The sequence below is a fragment of the Convolutriloba macropyga genome, chromosome 2 (genome assembly GCF_964194025.1).
Source record: "Convolutriloba macropyga chromosome 2, txConMacr16.3, whole genome shotgun sequence".
NCBI classification, from domain to species: domain Eukaryota; kingdom Metazoa; phylum Xenacoelomorpha; order Acoela; family Convolutidae; genus Convolutriloba; species Convolutriloba macropyga.
The window spans coordinates 9293550-9318722 of record NC_134469.1 but is presented as its reverse complement, the minus strand read 5'-3'; the positions used below and the strand labels follow the sequence as shown (position 1 = coordinate 9318722).

Here is a 25173-nt window from a genome sequence, read left to right as displayed (position 1 = left end):
GAGAACTAATCAATTTCCAATTGATGGCCCCACGACGCACAATCATTACACATGTGCAAAATGATTATAAAAAGAACTTTACTTTAATGTGGAAAGCGCCTGTACATTTAACTCTTCGGGTAGACTATTCCAACCTTCTAGCACTAACTTTAGGCCGACTAATGTCGGAAGAATTGCTCTCGGACGACAGGCGAGGCAATTTAATTCAGGGGCTGTAGCCTAGATAATTTTTTTCTTTATTGGTGCGAAAATAGTTGACCACGCCGGGATTCGAACTATTGGCCTCTCGCTCCATCACTAGAAGCACAAACAACTCGGCCATCAGGCCCTTCTAGCTGCTCTGCTGCAATCAATTATAACAAGCTTTACTTCGGAAAGAGAGCAATAGAGATCACACAAAAATGAAGAGCGAAAGCGTGAAAAAGTCACTTGAGAAGTTAAAGAATGCTCTAGAAGAAAACCGCAAAATTGTCACGCAAAAAATGCATAAAAAAGAGACACGTTTACAATAAATGCTACGAAATTCGTTCGAGAGCAATTAAAAAAACAATATAGTTCTATTTTCCGTTAAATGCCAGCTCAGAAATTTTCATTCACTCAACGGTCGAAAATTTTGGATCAATTCAACGGGGCAGAATATAACCAAAACGGCTATAGGAGATCGTTTTCCAAAATCAGAACTATATCAACATTTCATCTTATTAAATTAGTCAGAAGGAAGAAAGGACTACTTATAGGATGAATGGAGGATTTTTGAAGGGCCTATAAGTGTTTTCATATGCATTGCTTAATGGAAAATTGATTTCTCGTCAATCAATTGCCGAGCGGTACCGAGATTGTCGAATTCTGGAGTTCTTCGAGAATCTCGGATCATTTCAACAATTGCCCCTTTTGCAAAATGAGGTCTATTCTTGGGTAGAATTCAAGCGCGCGCTTTATTAACAAATCAGAGACGACTAATAACTCTCGACGTATACGCAGAATATGTTAAACTGAACATAAAATACGCCATGCTATGTTAATTAGCCGAATTGGAATATAAAGAGAAAAGAGTTTCCGACTGGCGGGTGGGTGGGCGCATTTCGCCGCGATAACCGACCCGCGATTTCCGGATTACATCCCACAGTGGATGAGAGGCATGGCCGTGAACAACGGTCTGCAATTGCGCTTAAACGGATATTATGCTATCTAAACTGAAGGCCAAGTAATGTTGTAGTAGTATACCACAGAATGGGGGCGATTCTCTACCAGGTACCAAAAGGTGAGCAATTGTTGAAAAGATCCCAAATCGGTTATACTGAGTTGTTGGTTTTAATAGATTTTTCGTACCAAATACAAACATTTTGAGCAGTACCCACTTTTCTTAGTACCGCACTAATTGTCAACAGGGTACAATAGGCTGTCTGGAATATTAGCCGAGGTGAAAATTAACCTAGAAGGTCCAAGGCAATTAATCCCTTCATTCAATCTTTCCGGTTAATTTTCACCTCGGCTAATATTCCGGACAACGTTGTTGTAAGCGATGCGCAAAACAACTAACAGGCTTGTAAATGAAATTAGCGCATTTGACCATGCCTCAGCGCCCGTGGGACACAATGAATTAACGCATTTGGCGTTCTCAAATCTGATTGGTAAATTTCTCCTTTTCGGCTAAAATTCCGTCCGGCTAATTTTGCTTTAGGCTAATACTCTCATCAAAATTATGGAGCCCCATTGCGGTATAACTACCATGATTGGGGCTGGGGGCTACCGTTTACGTGACCAATAAGCTTGGGGGGTATAATGGAAAAGATCCTTTCGATCTAATTGATTAATTCAAAATAAGGCCTCCTATTCGGCTGATTTTCCTTTTGACTAACATACACTGAACTTTTACAGATATCCATTTGACGCTACGATAACACTTGACTCACAAGACTGATATTATGATATCATTACTTACCCCATTCCAGAAAATTGGCAAACTTTTTATCTTTTTTCTGAGTTGATAAAGAGCACTCATCATAGAGGGCAATAAAAGCGTCAGCTAAAGCTTCAAGTCCAATAAAGGTTTCATTATTTTGGCTGCCTTGTTGTGTCAGAAGTTTTTGCAGCCGATCTCCACGATCTACTTCATTCATCATACACTGAAATTGCAACAGATTGTACTAAGAGCAGCAGATCACGTTGCAAAGAATAGAATAATGACCGGATCTTTTCCGTTTGTGCCCCCCCATTTCGTGGGTGCATATTATTTGCACCCCCCCCCCCCCCCCGACGCACATGCCATATTCTTGAAATCATCAATGTAATGGCACGTGCTTTGTAACTGGTGGAAGCATAACGAACTGGGGGGGGGGGGCAGGAAAAGATCATAATTGCCTAACAGGGTTTCGGTTGCTAAGAAAAAAATTAGACCACAGTTTAGTTTTGATTGGTGGAATGTCACAATTGGTTTCAACCGACATGATCTCACGATTCAACGAAATAACTCCACTCGCTCCAAATGTTCATCTGTTCCTGCAAACATTTTTCGCATGCTCCATTTGCGACTCTTACCAATAACTGGAATTTTCAGCACTCATACTGTAGAAAAACCCATGTTCAACCCGATTTTCAAAAACTTATCCTTTTCTTTTCACTGATCAATTTCAGGGATCTATTCTGTTTCGGCCCCCACAGTGTTTTTTATGACCCCCAGTTACAAATTATACGCTGTTATATACGTTACTATGTAAGAAAATAGCACGTGCGCCTGGGGGTCATAAAAAGTTTATGCTCACTAAGCTGGGGGGGGGGGGGGGGCGAAACAATAGATCCAATTTCAGAGTGGATGACATTTTTACTTTTCCCATCAGAATCAGATCATTGAATAGACGTGTTTTCGATTTCAAAAAGTAATAAAAAAAGGAATTCTTTAATGGCTTTAGCTTCCTCATAGAATTCTTTCTTTTGATGATTTTGTTATTGGACTAATTTTCCATAGATTTTGCTCGGTGAAGCACGAGATATAGCATTACCATAGCAGCTATCATAGCTATATCGTCACTTATTGAGATGAACTATTTCCTCCTGGCTGCTCGGTCGGTGTCGCAGAGTCAAAGGAAGGGCATCAAAGCTAGCAATTAGAACGTTGACATGTGTACGTCCTTTTAAAATTGACGTTGCAATCGTCCGTTACGTGAGCTACCAAGTTTTTGTTCGGACATGGGTATGGAACATTGAACTTGATCACACCGAAATTATGAAAATTCATGGAAACCAGGAAATGAGAAACAAATAACCGGTCGAATACAGCATTTCTGTAAGTTTAGTAGAAATAGTAGTAATAGTAGTTGAAGATTCTGGGTGTCTTTTATACCCACGGGTGGTCTGCACCCTCGTTTGTTAGTTCATACAAATAAACTTCTTCAGAGGATTGCAATTTCCAATTGCACATACAATAGGCCATGTACATTTGTCCTTCACATTGGAGGAGGTTACAAAATAGTTCAATAGAAAAAAAACTGTCATCTGATGATCTGAATCTGTTTTTTTCCGATTTAGAAGTCACCGCGCTTCTTCTGTCTTGTTATATAATCGCAAAGTTCATAATGGCATTCAAAAAATGGCATGCAAAAAATTTGCTGATTATTGGCAAGAACATCAACAGATCATGCATTTCTATGTATCGGCACAAATGTAGTAGCTCGACTTCATTTAGTCTACCAATGAAGTTTGCAGATATCAAAATCCAAAGTCTCTTTGGGTTGCTAGAGACATTCTCCGTACTACTTCATCTAGGTAACTAATTTATCTATCCAGACAGGATACTTTCCCAATCAATTCAAACAAGGCGTTGTGAAGCCGCTAATAGAGAAGTCTATCTATGATCCTGAGATGTTGTAGATTTATCACCCTGTGGAAAATCTAGGATTACTTTCAAAAATTGTTGAAAGAGTTGTTTTTGAGCAAATTAATTTGTACCCCGAATCTAATTATCTAACGAGCAAGTATAAGAGTGATTTTCGTTGCTCGAATTCAACGGAAACAGCTCAATCGAAAGCCTTTAATGATGTTTTTTTTCTTATATGGACGAGTCGCGTTGCGTGATGTATATTCGGATAGACTTGTCCGCAACGTTTGAAATAATTGATCACAATCTTTTATATGAGATATTAGCGGAAAAGATTGGTTAGCAGTCTGTTGTGTTGGTTCTTATTAAAAATTATCTTTCGAATCGTACGCAGCAACTTATCAGAAATGGATGTCTTTCTGGTGATGATAAAGTTATGTCTGGTATGTTACAAGGGTCGGTTCTTGATCTTTTAATTTATTCATGATCCTGCTGCCTTTTCAAGGTTAACTGAAAAAACTGGAAATAAACTCTTATCTACGCGGTTGATACCGCTCTTTTTTTTGTATTGGTTTGAACCTCAGTCATTGCATAATCGATGATATTTTGACCTCAATTCAACGTTGGTTCAGCAATGCAGAAAGCAAATTGAATGCGGATAAGAGCGAATATCTGATTATTAAGAAATGTAAGATTGTTAAGATGGTCTTTAACGTCTGCCGGAATATGATGACTATATCGAACAGTTAAAAGTTCTACGATGTTATAATGAGTGTCAACTAACTTTGCAAGGACAGATAAACTTTGATTTTTAGAATTATTTTATTATCTCTGTAAAATGAGATCAATTCAAGATCAAGTTAAAGCATCAGTCCTAACTGAGCCAATTAGAATTCTAGCGTTATCACCTTTTGACTATTGTAATTTGCTCTATGGTCTGCCAAACTTTTTGTTAGAACAACTTCAGCGAAAAATGGACTCTGCCTCGCGTTTGATTTTTGAAATGTTAACTTCAACGCCAACCTCGTAGAACCTGAAGCCGCTACGCTGGTTGCAAATAGGAAACGAATTTTGTTCAGTACCATATTGTATGCGAATCGCTTTGTACATCAGCCTGGAAAATTACCAATATCTTTATTAGATTTAATTCAACAAAACACGATAGCTACAAGGTCTCAATATTTTCAAAATAAACTCGTTCCCAAATTTTTCACTAATTTTGGGAGACGTTCGTTACGCATGACGTTGCTGATGAGTAGAATGAACTCTCTTTTGAGTTGAATTTCATACTATCTGAAATTTTACTCAGTCAAAAAATCAAAACACATCTGCTTTAATTGTGCTGCCTTATTGAGATTTTAAATGGTTCATAAACAACTAAAAATAATAATAACAACAACAACAACAACAAAAATAATAATAATAATACTAATAATAATAATAATAATAATAATAATAATAATAATAATAATAATATTAATAATAATATTAATAATAATAATAATAATAATAATAATAAAAATGAAAATAATGATATTAATAATATTATTAATAGTAATAATAATAAAAATGATAATAAAAAAAAATAATAATCATAATAGTAATACGAATAACAAAAATCATAATAATAGTAATAATACTAATAAAAATAATAATAAAAGTAATAATAATAAAAAAAAATTTTACCAATAATAATATTAATGTTAATAATAAACTAAGTAATATTATTAATAATAATGATAAAAATAATAATAAAACTAATAATAACAATAATATAATAATAATAATAATAATAATAATAATAATAATAATAATAATAATAATGATAATAATAATAACAATAATAATAACAATAATAATAATAATAATAATAATAATAATAATAATAATAATAATAATAATAATATTAATAATAATAATAATAATAATAATAATAATAATAATAATAATAATAGTAATACTAATAATAATAATAATAATAATAATAATAATCATAATAATAATAATAATAATAATAATAATAATAATAATAATAATAATAATAATAATAATAATAATAATAATAATATAGTTTCGCAGGTTTGCTTTAAGTAAAATTTGAGTACTTTAAGTACGCTTTTTAATTTGGCAAGCTACAGTTTTTTGCAAAAAATGTCATGCCACTTTTCAACACCAATTTTCAATTTGGTTTAAAGCAAGATCGAGACTTGCTTGGTTCTCTAACAATATTTTAAAGTCGTCCGCAACTTCGTAGCACACGATGCCAGGAAGCAAAGTTGGCAAGTCATTAATAAATATGAAGAATAGCAGATGCCCGAAGATTGAAACCTGCGGCACACCACTTTTGACATTTAACAGTTCTACATCGATATCTTTTACCCCAAAAAATATTCTCCGTCAGTCAAATATGACAACAATTTCAGCAAAATTCTACTTATGGATAAAAAATTTTTTTTGATATTAAATTGTCAATTGGCACAGTATGGATTGCCTTATCAAAGTCCAAGTATAAAAGCGTTAATGAATCTTGTCCAGGATTGCATTTGTCAAGTCGTCAATAAAAAGAATTGAGAAACATAAGTAATTACTTGGGGCATTGCAGACAGAGCTTTTCTGAAGACACCTTGAATTTAAACAATTGGCGATGACAGTGTTTGTGAATGCGGTAAAAAAAAGTTTTTCATTTATTTTTTGGGTTGCAACATAAAGGAATGATTAGCCTATAACATGTTACATCAGCTTTCTTGCCATCTTTAAGCATGGGTAGAACTTTCCAAATACTGTTATAAGAATTTTCCAAATGCTGTTATAAGTGCCCTTATTTATGATTGTTTAAGAAAAGTATTAGCGGCCTACTCAACCTTTTTGATTATTTCTTCAGAAAAGTATTGCCATTAGAGTCTGGACCAGTGGATTTGTTCAAGGCCGCCAAGTCAAGAACTTTGAAGTTTTGCTTGTCGAAGCTAAAATAGCTCAGATTTTCATGTTCAAAGGTTGCCAATTAGAGTGAGTTTTTCCAAAAACACTAGAAAAGATCGTGTTGAATGCTCTGGCTTTTCATACGTCGTCTTCCTAAATTTATTTTAATGAACAGCTTGGGTGCTGAGCCAGGATTTTTTTTTTGAATGCAGGACAGTTATCTTTGAATGTTGCTGAAATGGCGACTTTCAAAAATATCAGCCTCAAAATGACTGAGATCGCTGTTCATGGCTCTAGCCAATTTTTTCCCTTTTCTTTCATCTTCGTGAAACGTGAAAACTTTGTTCACTTAATTTTTTTTCTCAAGGCGATTCGGCAAATTTGAGGTTTCGTTACTAATCAAAGGTTGCAATGCAGCTTTTCGTTTGTTTATTTTAGGATACAAATTTTTGGTTTCAGAGGTCGAACAATAGCACCACTGATTGATCAGGACATCGACAATGCTGTATGAGTTGAAAGGGTCTACCCTTTGGCTGAGATTAAATACAACAAATGATAATGGTAAATTTACGAATGAGCAATTTCACGACAGCATAACAGCCTAACTCTCAATCCAGACAGATAATTTCGTGGTTGATTGAGTTTCTTATGGCAATTGACACTCCCCCGTGATTTTGTCCAGATTTTGGGTAGCCCGATCTTTCCGCTAATTTTCGAGATGAAAAGGAGCTTGGTTTTGCATTTCAGTGAGGCAAAGAACTTTATTTCTTCTAAGAAATATATTTCATAACTTTTGTACTTTTAAGACCTGTATTCCAAAACGACCGTAAAATTATTCGTGAACAATTTGCTGAAATGTATATAGTCGGTAAAATTCTGCGACTTTTGTTTACAAAAAAAGTAGCACGTTGCTCTAAATGATAACGTACGTTTTTATCAAAGCATTATATCAATAGTTTTCGGAATTAGCATGTTATTGTGACTCAATTTGCAATGATTAGGCTGAAATAGCCTTTCCAACTTCGAAAAGCAGGGAGACACTATGTTTTTGATGTCGTTGAGGCCTGCAATTAGTGTAACTGCGTTCAGTTTTTGCATCGGACATTTCATCAAAACGTTACAAAGATCTTCCAGTTTTGCTCATCAAATTCAGTTAACTATAAATTTAACTTCCTTCAGATTTGCCTATTTTGCTCGTGATGTCCCGAAAGCAAAACTGCGGAACCAGCATGGGACCCTCTAGAGTTTTAAAAAAGCAGCACATGCATTTGATGAGTTGATAAATTAAATGGTCAAAAATTGAACAAGAAAATCCCGACTGTATTGGATGCAAAAAATGAAAATGCTTAATGTAAAAAAATTGACATTGTTAATTTTCACGAGAAAAACTTCAGCCCAAAAATATGTGTGTAATGTGGGGACCGATAGACGATTAAACTGATACAAGTAGTAACAGCATGAACTTTCAGGATAATTATGCCTTACATTGCATCCAAATTTTTTCTTACGAATTCAGAATATAAATTGCTGTCAGGTTTGCAGTTTCCGCAACGTCAAAAAACGTCAAAAACTCGGATCTTTTCTACTGCTTGAGGTATTGGTTCATTGATCAGTTTTAGAGGTTGTTATTGAAACAATGATGAGTTTTTTTGAGCAGACGTGCAAAACCACTGATACTAGTCATCTGCGACCTCAAAGATATGAAGGTCTTTCTCCGATCTTTTCGCTGCTTCAGATGAAAATTTTTCATAAATTTCGTTCCACTGAGACAATAACCAATTAAATTCTTAACAAATAATTAATCCGTCCAAAATGAGTTTAGACTACCCGAGGAAAACATCAAAATATCAAAAAATAACAGAAACGTCAAAAAATTTTCCGCCAACGCCGAAAAAACGTTATCTGAATTCTGGCCGAAGTCAGTGACAAACAAGGTCCCTGCACATACAATCCAGTTACCGGAAGCGACAAAATTCTTACGCAGCAGGCAACTTGATCAGCAAAAAATTAAAACTACGTATGGATTGTACAATAGTGCTTTATAGATCAACTCAGTTCTTCAAATCATTGAAGCTTTTGTGAAGAATAGCGGTTGTATTTGCAGATCGCGTATTGCATGATCTTTAGCAAACGCAGCCCAATTCGATATTAAAATCTTTTAGTCTCAAGCCCCTATTTCGTGCCTCATAGTTACGTAATAATTCTCCTTAAAAACTCATATGAAACTCTTTAATGTAGTTCATAATCAAAAAGTTTCAAGACTATATTTTTTCCGTATTTCCACCTAGGACTGTAATCTCTAATTTGGTTCTGTTTATTAAAAACAACCGCAGATTGATAGTTAAACACTGAATAAACAGATTACGTACCCCAGAGCCTCATTAATTACCTCTCAAGTTCGGTGAAAATAAATTTGTATAATTGGGAAAAAAAGTCTTGAAAAGGTGTGTACCTGGTGATGTCAAATATACTAAAAGAGTAGGTGCTAATACAAAAACCGAATATGTACCCAACTAACGTCAAAAAATGTGCAAAAGCCGGAAATTGTTGGCATGAAGATCAGTAAAAGTTTGCGAAGGCTCAATAAAATTCGAAGTACAGCTCATTGGAATCCACGAAGATGAGAACACCCGTGAACCAGTCTGACAATCATTTGACAACTACATCACAAAGTATCAGTGAAATTCGCAAAACTTCTTTTCGAATGTTCTTTTTAAATTTCGAGAAAACAATTAAAGGTTGAACTGGAAAATCGTTGTGAGATTCGAAAAGTAATAATAGTCACTAAGAGCACTTAATCATAGCCGTAAAAAGCTACCAAAACTCATGGCAACCAACCAGAGCATATATTACGCAACTGGAACCATCAAAAAAAGTCTATTACTATCTGAATCTATTGAAATTATATCCGTTTAAAGTACACTACGAACCAGCCACTATAATTCCTTGTAAAATCGCAATATTTCTAGCTATTTACTTCTAACAATACGCTATAAAACACCAAGTAAACATCCTTAAAGTTAGTAAAATTAGTGCGCAACATGGTGACATTTCTTACTAACTGTTTCCCAGTTTAACGGATCAATATTCCTATGAATTATTCGCAATTGAGATATTTTTCGTTCCATTATTTGACTCTCTGTTTCACTCCTTCTAATTGATTACCTAAAGAAGCTTCAAACATTATCCATTACATCAATTGCAAGCAAGATGACAATGAAAAATCAGTAGCAGAGGAAAGAATGGATGGAAACTGTGTTTGTGTCTTAGGGGCCGAAATGCAACTACAGTTCAAAAGTGTTTTAGTGGAAAAGATAGGGACCAAACCCAACAACATCTATCACAGGGGACAAAAAACAACACAGAGTAATTACGAATGAAGTTTTGGTGAGTAAATGAAATTGAAAAATTAACAACTGGTGCTTTACATTTATGTCTTTTTACATCGACGAACATATTTTCCTCGCCATAAATAAGTTTCGCTCATTTTCTAAACTTATTAAATAGTAGGAAATAACACTCGCAAATTAATGTTGAAATGCAAAAAGTGGTTATGTTACTATAACCATAACTTGATAAATAATTGGAACAGGCAAACCAAAAGATTATAATCAGCTCCGGATTATATTGAGACTTCAATTTAACGGTGAGACTTCGGCAGCACTTACGACGTCAACGAGATACTGTCTTCGACCGGAGCTTTAGGCATTAGATTTATAGGTAGTCCATTTTTTTCTAATGGCTTCAGTATTATTCATTCTAATCCATTGTGCTACCCATCTTTTTTGCTTTCGTTTATCTGAGCTGACCAAATTGTCCTCTCATTAAGTCAAGTTAAGTATGCTATTTATTAATTTAGAACTAAATAGGACTAATTGAACTAAAAGTGTATAAACCAAATCGGCAATATTCAAAGCGGAACATGCACAAATCAACATCACGCCATTCTCTGGATCAGAAACAAAGAATTGAAGCAGTTTAAACAATTAATAACGGGAGCAATTGAAGTCCATTTAATATCGACCATTTAACTTCTACAGTTTAACCCAAAGAAAAAATCACAGAAAAAAATGCATAAAACCACCTGGGCGTGAGTCTAGACAAAAATTAGTACGTGGATTTCATCTGGGAAGAACAATCTCATTGCGCAAAGCAGATTAATCGAATGTTTACCTAATTGACCAAATTAATCGCTCAGGTAGCCCAACACCCCGAAATGCTGGAGATTGAAGAAAAACGAGAGGCAATAAAAAGCATCACCAAAACCAGAATAATCAAATACACAACTTAGTTCAAGTCAGAGCTAGTATAGCGAAACAACCAGGTAAAAAGTCCAGGAATTCAGCAAACAGACCAATTACTAGATCTCAAACAAAACATTGATATCCTGGACCATCACATCAAAATTTAATTCACTTTAGCCAAGAAATAATTGCATTATGTCTTATTTCCCCTTCAGATTTTTTATAATATCCACACTCTAATGCACACTGCGTATCAGCGGACCTTGCAATGGCTAAAGGCCTGGCCAGACAATTTAAATGTGGGTACCCTGAAATATAAAATTAGAAATCCTTCAACTGTCCTCTGAAAATTGGCCCCATTTTAACTTGTTTTGAACACCATTTCAAACGCTATGTGCTCAACGTAGATACAAAAACAGATTCTAGGACAAGACCACATACAATTCAGGGCTAAGAAGCCTCTATGATCTGAGAGAATTAGTCATATTTGAAGGAATTAGATACTTAAGCCTTCCAAAATTCGCCAGTTGCTATGATATTTTGGACTTTTGTGAAGTTTTTGAGATTATATAGCAAGTCTTTGAACCTCTACCCACAGCCAATAAGCGTGAGTAATATGGCCCTAAGGCCCGAAAATCGTCAAAACTCCAAAAAAAGATTGTCTTAAAAGTTTATTTTTTAGAAATATCTCAAGACCCATTATTCCAAACCTATATTAATTTAGTGTTCTTCAAATCCCTTGTCCAGTAGAAGCTATTCCAGCTCTTAAACCCCAATTTCAGCTGGATCAAGGTATCAAAAACGTAGCCCAAACTTGACTCTACCCAACAATCCTAAGTAAAGACAGCAAAAACAGTCGAAACTCTGCCAAAAAAGCTCCGATCTACCTAAGTATTGGCGCTGCAGGGTTTCTTATGCAGACAAGTTGATGCGCAAAATTTCAAGCGATTTTCAATTAAAAATTGGATGACGGTGAAAACTCTGAAATTTAACACTTTTGAACCCTCTCGAATTCCCCAAAAACGTCAACAAAATATATCCCAAAATATATACCCGAAAAACAATTCAATGTTTGCCCCAAATGCTTTCTACAGCTAATCTCACCTGCCTCTTACATGATGCAACCTCAAACAACCATCAGAACCCATTTATTCCAAGCATATGTCAATAAACGATAAAAAAAAACAAAACCTGAGCCTCAAACACATTTCTTTGCTTGAAAAACTCTGTCAATTTTTATCCCTCCTCGGCAAAATGACACTACCTATACCCAATAATGGTCTAGTTTAACCGCCAACGAGCCTAGTTCTACCATTATAACCAGTTGCCCCAATTACCAGCCATATTGACTTAAGTCCAAATAAGCTCCAAAATTGCAACAGTTATCACATTGAAAACTTCTGATAGCATTTAACAATACCATCAGTTCTTTCACAAGTATTGTTCTTTGAATATGCACTCACAGTCTCGCAGTGCATATATAACTTAAAAATACACTGTCAAAATGTTGAAAACCAAGATGGTTTCCGTGAAATTCTTGTAAATAGTGATAAAAAATTCATCTTGGAACCCCAGTATAACCCTTATTTGTATTGATTGGGATAGTCTTACATATGTGCAGCACAATCATAGCCATTTTATCCACTACGCCTGTTTTCAACACAGTGAGTTTGACCTTAACCTATTCCTTATCAGAGTCTTTCAAAGAGCCGAGGTTCACTGCAGCAAAAACCGTCATAACAAGAAAAAAACAGTTGAATTTTCTTAAATTTCTGCGCTTCAAGCGCTACGAAGCGACTGGCTATTTTGAGCTGGACTGGAGCAAATTAAAACTGCAGTGACGGCGAACTCACTATAAAGTGAACCCACTATAAAGATCCGAATCCTAAAATTATTAGCCTAAGACATCCGTATGCTCAAGTTCTGTATGCCCATATTATAGATTTTGAAAGTTATTCAGTAAAATGTTGAAATAATAACAGAATGCTGAAGCCCTACTAAGTGTCCAGTTTTGATACAAACTAGAGTCAAATCTTGACCAGAAAAATAGTATAAAATAGCTGATTTATGAGCTCATATCCTATATGCAGCCTCTCTATTAGTTGTCCAGGCCTATTGAACTCATTCAGTTAACCAGAGTTTCAAAAATGATAAAAGTGAAAATTCGAATTATGCACATAATTGCTGAAAATGGGCAAAAAAATTCAAATTGAAAAACTTAAAATCCTGACGTCAATTCATGCACCAAACTGCACCAATAGCAGTCAACAGCATATTAGTCACTAATATGAGTCACAATTATTAGCAGAAGTCACCTATCTGCAAACTCTGATACTCCGATATCATTTTTGTCAAAAACGACGAACCACAATCTAAACTTGAGCAAATTTTGCCGATCAAACGTAAAACATGAAAACATAAAATTATCTCCAAAAACTTGAAAATGTTAATTTTGATGGCTGCAATCACGAATACTGGACCAGAACTACTCGTTTAGGCCACCTGAGATTCACAAGACCAGCAGAAGCCTCCAAAAAGCTAATTTAGCGGGGAAATGACACCAATAAATTGGCATTTCCGACAGAAAAACCAACATTTCGACCCCATTCATAGTTCTAAACAAAATAGTTCAGCAAAACACATTACTACCAGGCCTAGACAGTACCATTTTCACCATCCCAATTTTTTATAGTTTGAACACTGACGACATATTCACCTCTAAAATTGGCGTTTGATAAAAAATCCATATTCAGATTACAGAGTTAGCCGCACGTCTGTTAAAAAAGGTTATTTTATGCCAAATGTTTGCGCTACGAATTTTTTTGAGCTATTCAAGTGATCTACAAACTATGAGCCCAATTGGAGCAGTTTAAATTTCCAGCGATGGCGAGCACCCTAACTTTCTGAATTTTTCCAGTGTCCAGAAATGCAAATGATAATCGAACAAAAACTTCACTAAACCTTTTTTATTGCATTGTTCCTCCCCACCATTATCTACCGCTCGAAGCCTAAAAACTTGATTGAAATTGAGTAAAATAGAAAAAAATTACAAGTTTATTCAACCTACCTCAGTGTCGCAGATCAACAAAAAATCGGAAAAAAACAAATTTTAATACCAAAAAACCTCTCAAAACAGTTTCTATCTCAACAGTAACCAGTAACCAGTACAAGTGTCTAGAATCTTTACAAACAGATATAAACAAGTAATTGATTTTTTTGCATTTGAATTAATGCACAAAAACGATAACTGGTTTTTATAAAAATTCTCAATATTCTTCAATCATGTTCTGATATAACAGCAAACTTTCTTGAAACTAAAACCACATGCTCCTACACATCTCATATAACAGTTACATCCGTAAATAACAAGTATAATTGCAGAAATCTAACTAGAGTAATGATCATCTACCTGAAAATGAAACTACACTGAGTGACAATGGCAATTGAAAAAAAAACTAGTTAAATTCCATGGGCCCTCTCCCACAGCACTACTGACGAATGAGCTCATCCTATGTGCAGCGGAAGCAAATAGGTAATACAATTGCAATTATGGAGCACATTGAACCGCAACAACTTGTGATAATGACAATAATTAACTTGTGATATTGGCGAAACAGAAATATTGCATCAGTCTCACAGTATTGGGTTTAATCTGAGTACCTGATCACTGATTAAAAATTGACTGACAGTGTGCAATCGTAAATTTGCGGAAAAAAATCAGCGAGTCACGAAACGCTCTGAAGTACAAGTAATTAAGCAAAAAGTCAGAGTTGAAAACAGCAATCAATATAGTTGACACTTATTTTGAAACTAGAGAAACTAGATATAAAATTAACATTCAAATTTGAACTTTACAAATTAACAAAACTAATTTCCACACATGAAGCAACATCACTGTAATTTTTTAAACACACAAAACAAAGTGTAACATTAGTCCAGAAACACTCAACTAATTGTTACTTGAAATTACCTGTTAATACTGATCAATCTACACGCTAAAGCAGGCAAACGAAATAAACCTGTCATTCTTTTTAATAGAAACAATTAACGTGTTGCTGTTAACAGGCCTGCACATAATGCACCAGGGTTTCGCTTAGTTTATGCTCGAAAGGCAGACAAACTCCCGAAGCCAGTAGAAGACAATGAAAAAGCAAAATGAAAAGCACGTGCGAAAAGCGATTAATTTTGTTTTGTTGGACAATTCTTTTTCTCCCCCAAAAAAACTTCACACGCCACAGTGAAGGATATTTAAGCTCCAAGTGTCGTTAAATTGAGCTTAGTTTGACCTGAAACATATATAATCCAGCAAAAACAATGTGAATTATTAGCTTTGCAAAGATACAATTAACTAACCCATAAATGCTTCATAGAGAGCTAAAATGTGGAAAATTATTGCACGGATAATATGCAACAATGTTGTTTATACTCGCCCCAATGGCAACTATACGATTAACAAACACTAGAACAACGCAATTGACGACAAGAACAAAAAATTAAGACATGTCTTCAAGGGACAAAATTTTTCTTTTTAGGGAGAGAATTTACTAATTTCCTTCAACTCTTCACTAGTCCAGCCACAAAAACAATTTCATTTTACATGGAGCGATTGGATACAGAATACGAAAAGTATAAAGCAGCTAGAGTCCTTGCGGAAAGCGCGCTTTGAGTTCTCGAAAGTACACAAGTATTATTTTTAAGCCTCGTTTTCCCTCATTGGGTTTCCTTAACCAGTGCACTAAATAAAAAAAACAATTCAATGCAACAATCTAACCAGTGCTATAAACCAGTTAATTTATACATGCCTCCTCCCAGTTTAGAGCCATTTATTTAATGCCATTAAAATTGATTATTCAAGTGCTATGTTAAACCTCTTCTCTCAGCCCGATCTTTAACATTTTTTCTTATTTTTCCCTCCAAATTTAGCCCGCCTTCAAGTCTTTAACATGCCATAGGCAATTTCAATTTTATCTGCTCTCTCGTTGTGATTTTGATTTCATTAATTTCTATTCTAACTTGTTTCCTCTTCAAACTTATTACTTTTAAACTGTTTATTTGTCTTCAACTTAATGCATTGGCCTAAACCTCTTTTCTAAGAAAACTTAAATTGGTTGGCTCCAACAAAACCATGTTTCTAACCTTATGTTAGTGTAGATTATATATGTTCTTTTGAAAATTTCATGAAGAACTTTCTTGAAGTCAGGTAGTGTCCCGCCCCTAATTTCTGCTTCGTAGTTACGTGATTATTTTCCTCAAATATTCATATAAAACGCTGTAATTTAGTTCACATTCAGATAGTTTCAAGGCTATACTTAGTCCTTATTTCCATCAAAAACTGTAATATCTAATTTGTTTGTGTTATTAAAAAGAACCGCAGCTTGATAGATTACTAATAAACATATTACGTACCTAAGAGCCTCAAATCTTGCCTCCTAAATTCAGTGAAGATAAATTTGTATAATTGATAAAAAATATGAGAAGTTATTTACCCCGTGAAATAATTATACCTATAAGGCAAGTACTGATACGGAAATTGCATAAGCACTCAGCTAACATCAAGAAACGTACGAAAGCCTAAAACTTGAAGATCACTAAATGTTTGCGAATCACCAATACAACTCGATATAAAGCTGTACCAAACTCAAGAAGAACAAAACAGCGAAGAACCAGCCTGACAATCAGTTGATGATTACATCTCAAATAATCAGTAAAACTCGCAAAACTTCTCTTTAAATATTCTTTATAAATTTCGATAAGACAATTTAAGATTGAGCTGCAAAATGTTTCTGAGATTCCCAAAGTTAAAAGAGACACTGACGAAATTAACTATAGGATTGAAAAGCTATGAAAACAACAGGCAACATCTGGGTTTATCACGCATCTGAACAGCTCAAATAAAGGCTATTTCTAGCTAATTGCATTGAAATTATATCTGCTAATATTGAACCGTGAAACAAGCATTTTAAGTCTTTGTAAAAGAATGATATTTTTATCTAATTACACCTGAGATTACCTTCTAAAACACCGAATAAACATCCTCAAAATTAAGTGCGTAACATTTGGCTTTACAAACAATTATTGTAGTTGTAATGGAACAATTATGTATTTGTAGTGTTATAGCGAAGAAGTACAGAAACAAAACTGAACATCAAAAACGCAATTTCCGGATAATTTTGAACCGCCTTAACTAACAAGGCAACGTTGAATTTTCTTTGTCAAAAATTGTGAGAGTATCCGGTACACCCTGAACAAAATTGACTGTATTCGGTTTTGAAATCTGACAGCTCTAGAACATTTGGAACTATATTTGGCTGCCAGTAAAAATATTAAGAAAAGGAAGCTATGATGCTAGCTCTGTAATGGTCTAGATCGAGTTTGTTCCCTGTGTTTTCTTGCTCATTCAAATACTTTTCATAATGAACTCTAATTGTTAGAACCCGATGAAAGTCTTGCATCAGAGCCATCTTAGCACCTAGATTGTGCCAGTCGAAAAATTTTCTTGGCATGATGGAGCTTGCACCTGCGTGGTAGATAGAAGTCTCGAGGGGCCGTTCTAAAGAATTGAGCAAAAGAATAACCCAATTCAACGCAATTTTCCCGATTTTCAAATACTAGACGAACCAAATTTTCAAAAGTTAACCCAATTTTCAAAAATTAAACCACAGTTGGATGTCTGTATGTGATCTTCATGTGAAGCCTTGCATACGTAAACTTTTTTATTAAGTCTGATTAAAAATTATCTTTAAAAAAAACTCTATTAAACTATAATTAAGGTAATGTGTTGGGTGCTATAATTATATGATTGCTATGTTTGGAGATGATCATCAAACAAAATATGCATAAATTTTTTTTCTAAGATAGGGGCCCATAATCAACAAAAATATTACGTTTTTATATATCTCTCCTGTTTTTTTCTGCCAAAATTTTTTTTTTGCAAGTTCATTTTTATTATCTTGTCAAAAAAATTTAGAAAAATTGTTTGTGAAAAAAGTATGTGAGCAAAGTATGTTCTCTCAAAGCTTTATTTGAAGTTATTTGAGGCTGACGTTATTTAAGTTATACAAACAGAGATCAATTTCGCTCTTCTTGGAAGCTGCTTCCTCCACCTCAAAAAATATCGGTCGTTGCGAGGAAACGAAACAAGGAAATGTTTTTTCTGCCATTTTATGGAGGGACGGCTGAACGTTTCCAAATGTATTTTTTGGGTCTTAAGCTTAAACGCAAGGACCAACACTATTTTTCCGATTTTTTTGTATTTAACTATGTCCTTTTTTGCACTGGCCAGATATTTGAGCGTAAGTATTTGTTGTTCCTCATGATTTTTTGTATGTATATACGCTGTTGTCTCAATTTAGTTGTTTTTTATTTGAAGTTACAATAGTTTTCAGAGTTAGGATAGTATTGGGTTCAATTTGAAACCAATCAGCTTAAGTGGCCTTCCGAAGTCTCAACAGCATTGAGATAACACTTTTTTGGGTTTTCATTGAAGCCTGCAATCTTTGAAACTGCGTTCATTTTTTGCGTCCGATTTTACACCACAACGTTACAAAGGTTTCCAGGTTATAACTCCCTTCAGACAAATTTTTCTCTTGATGTCCCCAAAACAAAACTGGGAGGGTTTCTCTTGGGCTTAAAGCAGCATATTCTTTTGATGGATTGATAACTAAATTTGTTAAAGGATTGAGTGAGACGGAACAACTTGGAAGTTTGTCATCGTTCGCACTACCTGTGATATGAACCAGCATTTGTTCCACCTCACTATCTGACAACGTCTAGGGTTTAGGGGTCTAGGGTTTCTGTTCTAAAATATTAAGCAGAATTATAAAATATCAATCCAATATTCAAAAAGTGGAGTACAATTGGATGACTGTATGTGAACTTCATGTGAAACCTTGCACAAGTTAATTGTCTTTTGTTAAGAGTGATTACAACTGATCTTTACAAAAAATCTTTTAAACTATAATTACGGTAATGTGTTGGGAGCTATAATTATTTGAAAATGGGTTGACTGAAAATGGCTATGAAACGAAAGTTGTTTAATTTTTTTTACTAAGTTAGGGCGCAATATTCAACACAAATATAACGTTTTTGTATTTCTCTCCTCTTTTTTTTTCCTGCCCAAATCCGTTTTTTGCAAGTTGGTTTTTAGCATCTTGTCAGAAAAAAATTAGTAAAATTGCTTGTGATAAAATTGTTGAAAGAATTAGTCGACAAGGTTCTAGCATTTTTGTATAAAAAATAGCAAATTGAGCAAAGTGGTAACGTATGTTCTGTCAAAACTTTATTTGAAGTTATTTGACGTTGGCATTATTTACATTATTCAACAGAGATCAATTTCGCTCTTCTTCAAGGCGGCCTCCTTCGCTTCAAAACATGTTGGTCGTTGCGAAAAAACGAAACAGCGAAAAATTTTTCTGCCATTGTCAATGATTGACGGCTGAACCATTTCTAATGTTTTCTTTTTTTTAGCTTAAACGCATGTATTAAAGGTGACCCCACCATTATTTGATAATTCTGTGTTTCGTTATGTTTATGTTCTATCTTTGCACTTGTCAAATACCTGGGTGTAACTATTTTATGTTTTTCTCGATATAATGAATGTATATATGCTTATGTTGTAGTTCACATTTTTTTCAAGTACCAATAGTTTTTCCAATTAGAATGTAATTGGGATTCAAGTTGAACTGAATTAGCTCAAATAGCCTTTCGAGATCCCAACAACAACGAGACATTATTTTTTAATTGTCGTTGAAGCCTGCTACTGTTGAAAAAGTATTCATTTTTTGCTTCCGGTATTGCATCACATCGTTACAAAGGTTTCCAATTCTGCTCCTCAAATTCAGTTATCCATGGTTATAACTCCCTTCGGATTTTTATATTTTGCTCCTGATGTCCCTAAAACAAGACAGCGTGGGTTTCTCTTGGTCTTAAAAAAAGCTTATGCATTTGATGGATTGATAATTATTTTTGTTAAAGGATCGAATGAGACAAACAACTTGGAAATTTGAGGTCGTTTACTACTGTGATAAGAGCCAGCAGTTGTTTCATCTCTTGCCACTATCAGCACGTCAAGTAACCAGTTTTGAGGGTTAGGGCCAACAAAATAAAAATGCTTAAGTTTATGGCAAAAAATAGTCTCTTTGGTTATTCAATCATGATTGCACGAGTAGTACAATGTGAAAATTCCTAATGCGAAAAACTAGAACTCGTTAGCTTTTGCAAGGAAAACTGCTGCCGAAAATTATTTGGTTACCGATAGGCAATAAAATTGGTACAAGTGGTAATAGCATAGGCTTTAGACGTTAGTGAGAGAGAAAGATGAGAGAGAGTGTTAGAGAGAGAGAGAACACTATATTGTTGTAAAAGAATAGCTGTTCCTAAACATGCAATAAGTGTAAAAGATTTATATACAAACACAAATAGTTTTTATTGAATTTTAACTGGTCCCAGTTCGTTTGAAGCGGAATTCACGCCGTGTGCTAGTTTTATGGATAGGAAAAGCTGTTGACTCGTCTGTCAAACACTTTTTCAATCGACTTTGATTTCATGTAAATTTACACTTGCATCTCGCAGGTAAAATAGTTTTGAGTTCCACTTCAACAGTACATGATAAGAATATGTTTTAGAGGACGAAAAAGACGGAAGATCTCCCACAAAAAATATTTGGCAAGTGCGGACTTTTTGTGACTACAAGACAATAAGCGCCTACTGCAAACGCTTACCAGTTTCAATTACTTGCTGTGGGCTTATACTACAAGACAATAAGCGCCTACTGCAAACGCTTACCAGTTTCAATTACTTGCTGTTTGTCGGCTTATAGAAACGCGTAGTTAAATTTGGTCTAGATGTTGTAAAACTGTAGTGCGGAACTGTGGCGTCCTATTTTTTTCTGGCTAACATTTAGGTAATCTATGTTAAAATCAGCCAAGGGAACAACAGGAATAAACTCTCAAGAAAAATTGTCAATGTTAGTCAATAATTGCTTTAGGAACTAATTCTGCTTCTACTTGAGGGGTTGTAAGTTACACTCAAAATTATTTTAAACCTGCAGTTGCATGCAAGTTTTCGCCGACATTTAACCAAAACGAGTCGTATTTTGATTGATCAAACAGGTTAAAACACGTTTATCATCTGCTGTAAATCAACTTTTTGATATACCCGCAACAGAATTTTATCCAAAGTCATTAAGAAATGATTGAGTTGAATACGCTTTTTGTTACGTTTTGAAAGCTAATATGAGCAACGCGTAAGTTTTGTTCATATTTTTGCGAAGATTTGAAAAATTTTCGTTTTCGATTTCAGGCCCAGGATTTCGCTCGACGTCACCACAACAGTTCAAAAATAGTTCAGCAGACCAGAGAAACATCAATTCGCAAACTGGTACATCAGATATCCCAATGATTTAAAGGCAGCTTTTTTACATTCTTGCATGCATCTGAGAATAGCTCATCATCCTACTTTTGGAACTTAAAGAGATTTTCGAATACAATCTTTTCATTGTCCCGCATAAGAAAAATATTTTTTTTGCATTAACAGTAAAAACTTTACCGACATTTTCCTTCTCACTAATTTTTTTAGTTATCTTGGCACGAATTGGGATCAGGTAGTCATTAACAAATATGTTAGTGGTTTTCAAAGTCCCTTTTTTCTTCATCAACTGATGTTTAGTATAACGTCTGCAAACTTGGCAATTATGGGCGTTGGGTCTTTACCTCCACGTGGTAAGTGATGACATGTACTCATATCTTTTGAAGTGATTATGACACCTGCCTTCGCAGCCACACTCAACACCTATGCAAAGATATCTTTACCTCATCTACGCCAAAGATACGCACATTTTCTTTTGCGCCCGTACAGCTCAATGCTGTCAGCCTCCCTGACTGAAAACAGGTCCTCCACAGCATAGCAACGCTCTTTTTTTACAGTTCCTGGTAAACAAAAAAACCACGTAGGAAGGGCTCTGCGAAGAAACTTTTGGAAATGAGTGTCCACAACCCAATGTTTGTCCAGATGATGCAGCAGTTCTCATCAAACCTTGGGCCAGTACATTCCACAAGATGGTTGCTGCCCTCCTCTTTCTTGCACAAATCGGTTGCAGAGTTGTTTTTAGTATAACCCATGTTGTGCTAATGAACTTTTGAACAGCAGAGGCTATTTTATAAGTTTATCACAACAATTTTACCATAACATTTGGGCGGATGTTGATTGTTTGCCATTATCTTGCATCTGAAGTTTTTTCACAAATTCAGCATATAATATGCCGACAGTATTTGAGTTGCAGCAATGTCAAAAAAGTCAGAAAGTCTGATGTTTTCTATGCCGTTTGAGGTGTTGGTTCATCGATCAATTTTTGAGTATGTTATCGATTATTCAAAAAATAGACGACAATTGGATGACTGTATGTGATCTTCATATGAAGCCTTGCACAAGCACACGTTAATTGTTTTGTAAAGTGTGATTACAACTCATCATTCCAAAATTCAATTAAACTATAATTACGGTAAAGTATTGGGAGCTATAGTTATATGATTGCTGTGATTGAGGATGGTAATCAAATGAATAATGCCGAAAATTTTTTAAACTAAGTTAGTGCGCAATAATCAACACAAATATAACGTTTTCATTTATCTCTCCTGTTTTTTTCTGCGAAAATCCCGTTTTTGCAAGGTGGCTTTTAGCATCTTGTCAAAAAAAATTAGTAAACTTGTTTGTGATAAAATTGTTGACAGACATAGTCGGCAAGGTTTTTTGAATAAAAAAGTAGCACATTGAGCAAATTGATAACGTATGTTCTATCAAAGCGTTATTTGAAGTTAGTTGACGTTATTTAGGTTATTCAAACAGAGATCAATTTTGCTCTTCTTCGAAGCTGCTTCCTCCGCCTCACAAGATTTTGGTCGTTGCGAAAAAACGAAAGAGCGAAAAATTCTGTCATTTATAATGATAGACGGCTGAACGGTTTCCAATGTTTTCTTCTTTTTAAGTTCAAACGAGAGTATTAATGGTGACCTCACTAGTTTTTGGATAGTTCTGTATTTAACTATGATCTTTGTTTGCACTGGACAGATGTTTGAGCGTAATTGTTTGTTGTTTCCCTTTATATTATGTATATATTCATATATATATATATATATATATATATATATATATATATATATGCTTTTATTGCAATTTAATTTTTTTATTTGAGGTTCCAATAGTTTTCAGTATTAGGATAGTTTTGGGGTTCAGTTCGAAGCTAATTAGCCTTTCGAAGTCTCAACAGTATTGAGACACCATTTTTTCGGTTGTCGTTGAAGCCTGCAATTGTTGTAACTGCGTTCATTTTTTGCTTCGGGAATTACATCACTTCGTTACAAAGTCTTTCCAGTTTAAATCTTCCTTCCGATTCGCATTTTGTTCTCTTGATATCCCTAAACCAAAACTGCGTGGCTCTTTCTCGGGCTTAAATCAGCATACTCATTTTATGGATTGATACTTAAATTTGTTAACGGATCGACAGGGAACAACTTGGAAGTTTGTCATCGTTTACACTTACCTGTGATATGGACCAGCAGTTGTTCCACCTCACTATCAGCAGACAGGCTTACAAGGTCTCAAGGGGTCTAGGTTTTATGTACTAAAATGTTTAGCAGAAGTATAACCCAGGTCTAGTTACAGACTTATGAAAAGACAATGCTCGACCCAAATGTACTATGAAAAGACCATACTCGACTCATATGAGCTTTGAAAAGATTTTAGCTGGAATTGAAGACAATCTGGACTTTAGCCCGACTCAGATTTGTCGCAAAATCGCAAAAAGACTTTAGCTGGACTCAAATTTTTACAAAAGACTTTAGCTCGACCCAATTTTTCGGCTGGCCTTAAGCTCGACACGATGTTTGCAAACAAAGTCGAGTTAAAGTTTTTTCATGGGTGCATTATTGTTCTTTTCTTAAGTCTGCTTTTTTGCCATTGAAATTGTCCGTCCAATATTGCATATAACATAGTCAGCGTTTATGCTCCTTCTTTTTTTACGATTCAGAAGAACCACTAATCCCTCAAAAACCTGCATTATTTTTATTAAAAAAGATAGTTTATTATATTGGAGGGGAAAACAAAGTGAATAGCGCCAAAAATTTGTCATGGCTAATGGGACTAGGACCAATACACTTAAGCTAGCTGATTTCATCGAATCAAGTAAGGTGGTAATATACTCGAGTTGCCCTAACACTTTATCTTAAAATTTGACAAAGATCTTAAGGCTTTTAGCAGTTTTCAAACTACTTTTTAAGTTGGACTGCTCCGGTGCAAAGCTATTTAGTCTTGCTCCGGCTCTGCGTCTGTAAGTACAGAGGCAGACAAAAATGAAAAATTTCGGAATTTGAAAAAAACAGACTTATGAAAAGACTAATGGTGGACCCATGAAAAGTCATTTAATCGACTTTGTTGGTTATGAAATGACTAATGGTGGACCCATGAAAAGTCTTTAGCTGGACTTTCCTCGTTATGAAAAGATTTAAGCTCGGCCCATGAAAAGATATTAGCTCGACTTTAACTAGGAAGCTCGACCGTGTAATTATAGTCAATATTGCCCCCCCTACTAGACTTTGAAAGTCTTTTCAGAAGACGAGGCCTAGGCCTGGGAAAATAGCTATCCAATATTCAAAAAATAGAGAACAATTGGATGACTGTATGTGATTTTCAAGTGAAAACTTGCATACAATGAATTTTCTGGTAAGTCTGATTACAACTCATCTTTACAAAAGCTCCTTTGAAATAGGATTACGTTAACGTGTTGGGTGCTGTAATTATGTAGCTGCTAAGATTGAGGATGGCCATCGAACGAAAAATGATCAAATTTTCTTTGCTAAGTAAGGGCGCAATAATTAGCGAAAATATAACGTTTTTATATATTCTCGCTATTTTTCTGCCAAACTCCCCCTTTGTATGTTGGCATTTAGCATCTTGTCAAAATGATTTTTAGTACATTAATCTTGAATATCATGTTTGAATCCCGGCATCGTGTACTATAAGGAAAAAATTGATTTCCAAATAAATTATTTTGTTTTTGTTTCTGCGTTCATGGTAGCATAAATTGAACAATGAACAAAACATTTTATCCAATCAATGGGACCACAAATCCGTGTAACGCGATATCAAATATTTGTATGTAGCATTTGAAATGTGCTGCATTTACAACATTTGCCCCATAAGAGG

The 25173-nt window shown here is 34.8% G+C and overlaps 1 protein-coding gene across 6 annotated transcripts in view; it reads right to left on the bottom strand.

The window, feature by feature from the left end:
• LOC142356259 (serine/threonine-protein kinase MRCK alpha-like) overlaps window positions 1–25173 on the bottom strand; it is a 521049-nt gene that overhangs the window by 68846 nt on the left and 427030 nt on the right. For 5 of the 6 annotated variants that reach the window (XR_012761391.1, XR_012761393.1, XM_075408207.1 and 2 more), the window contains exon 1: window positions 1943–2122. The exons of the other annotated variant lie outside the window; for it this stretch is intronic. Coding sequence is in view for 3 of the 5 variants with exons in the window: in XM_075408207.1 (XP_075264322.1) it covers window positions 1943–2120 (178 nt within the window). In the remaining 2 variants the exon portion in view is untranslated. Of the gene's footprint in view, window positions 1–1942; window positions 2123–25173 lie in introns of those variants that run through there. 6 annotated transcript variants of the gene reach the window in all.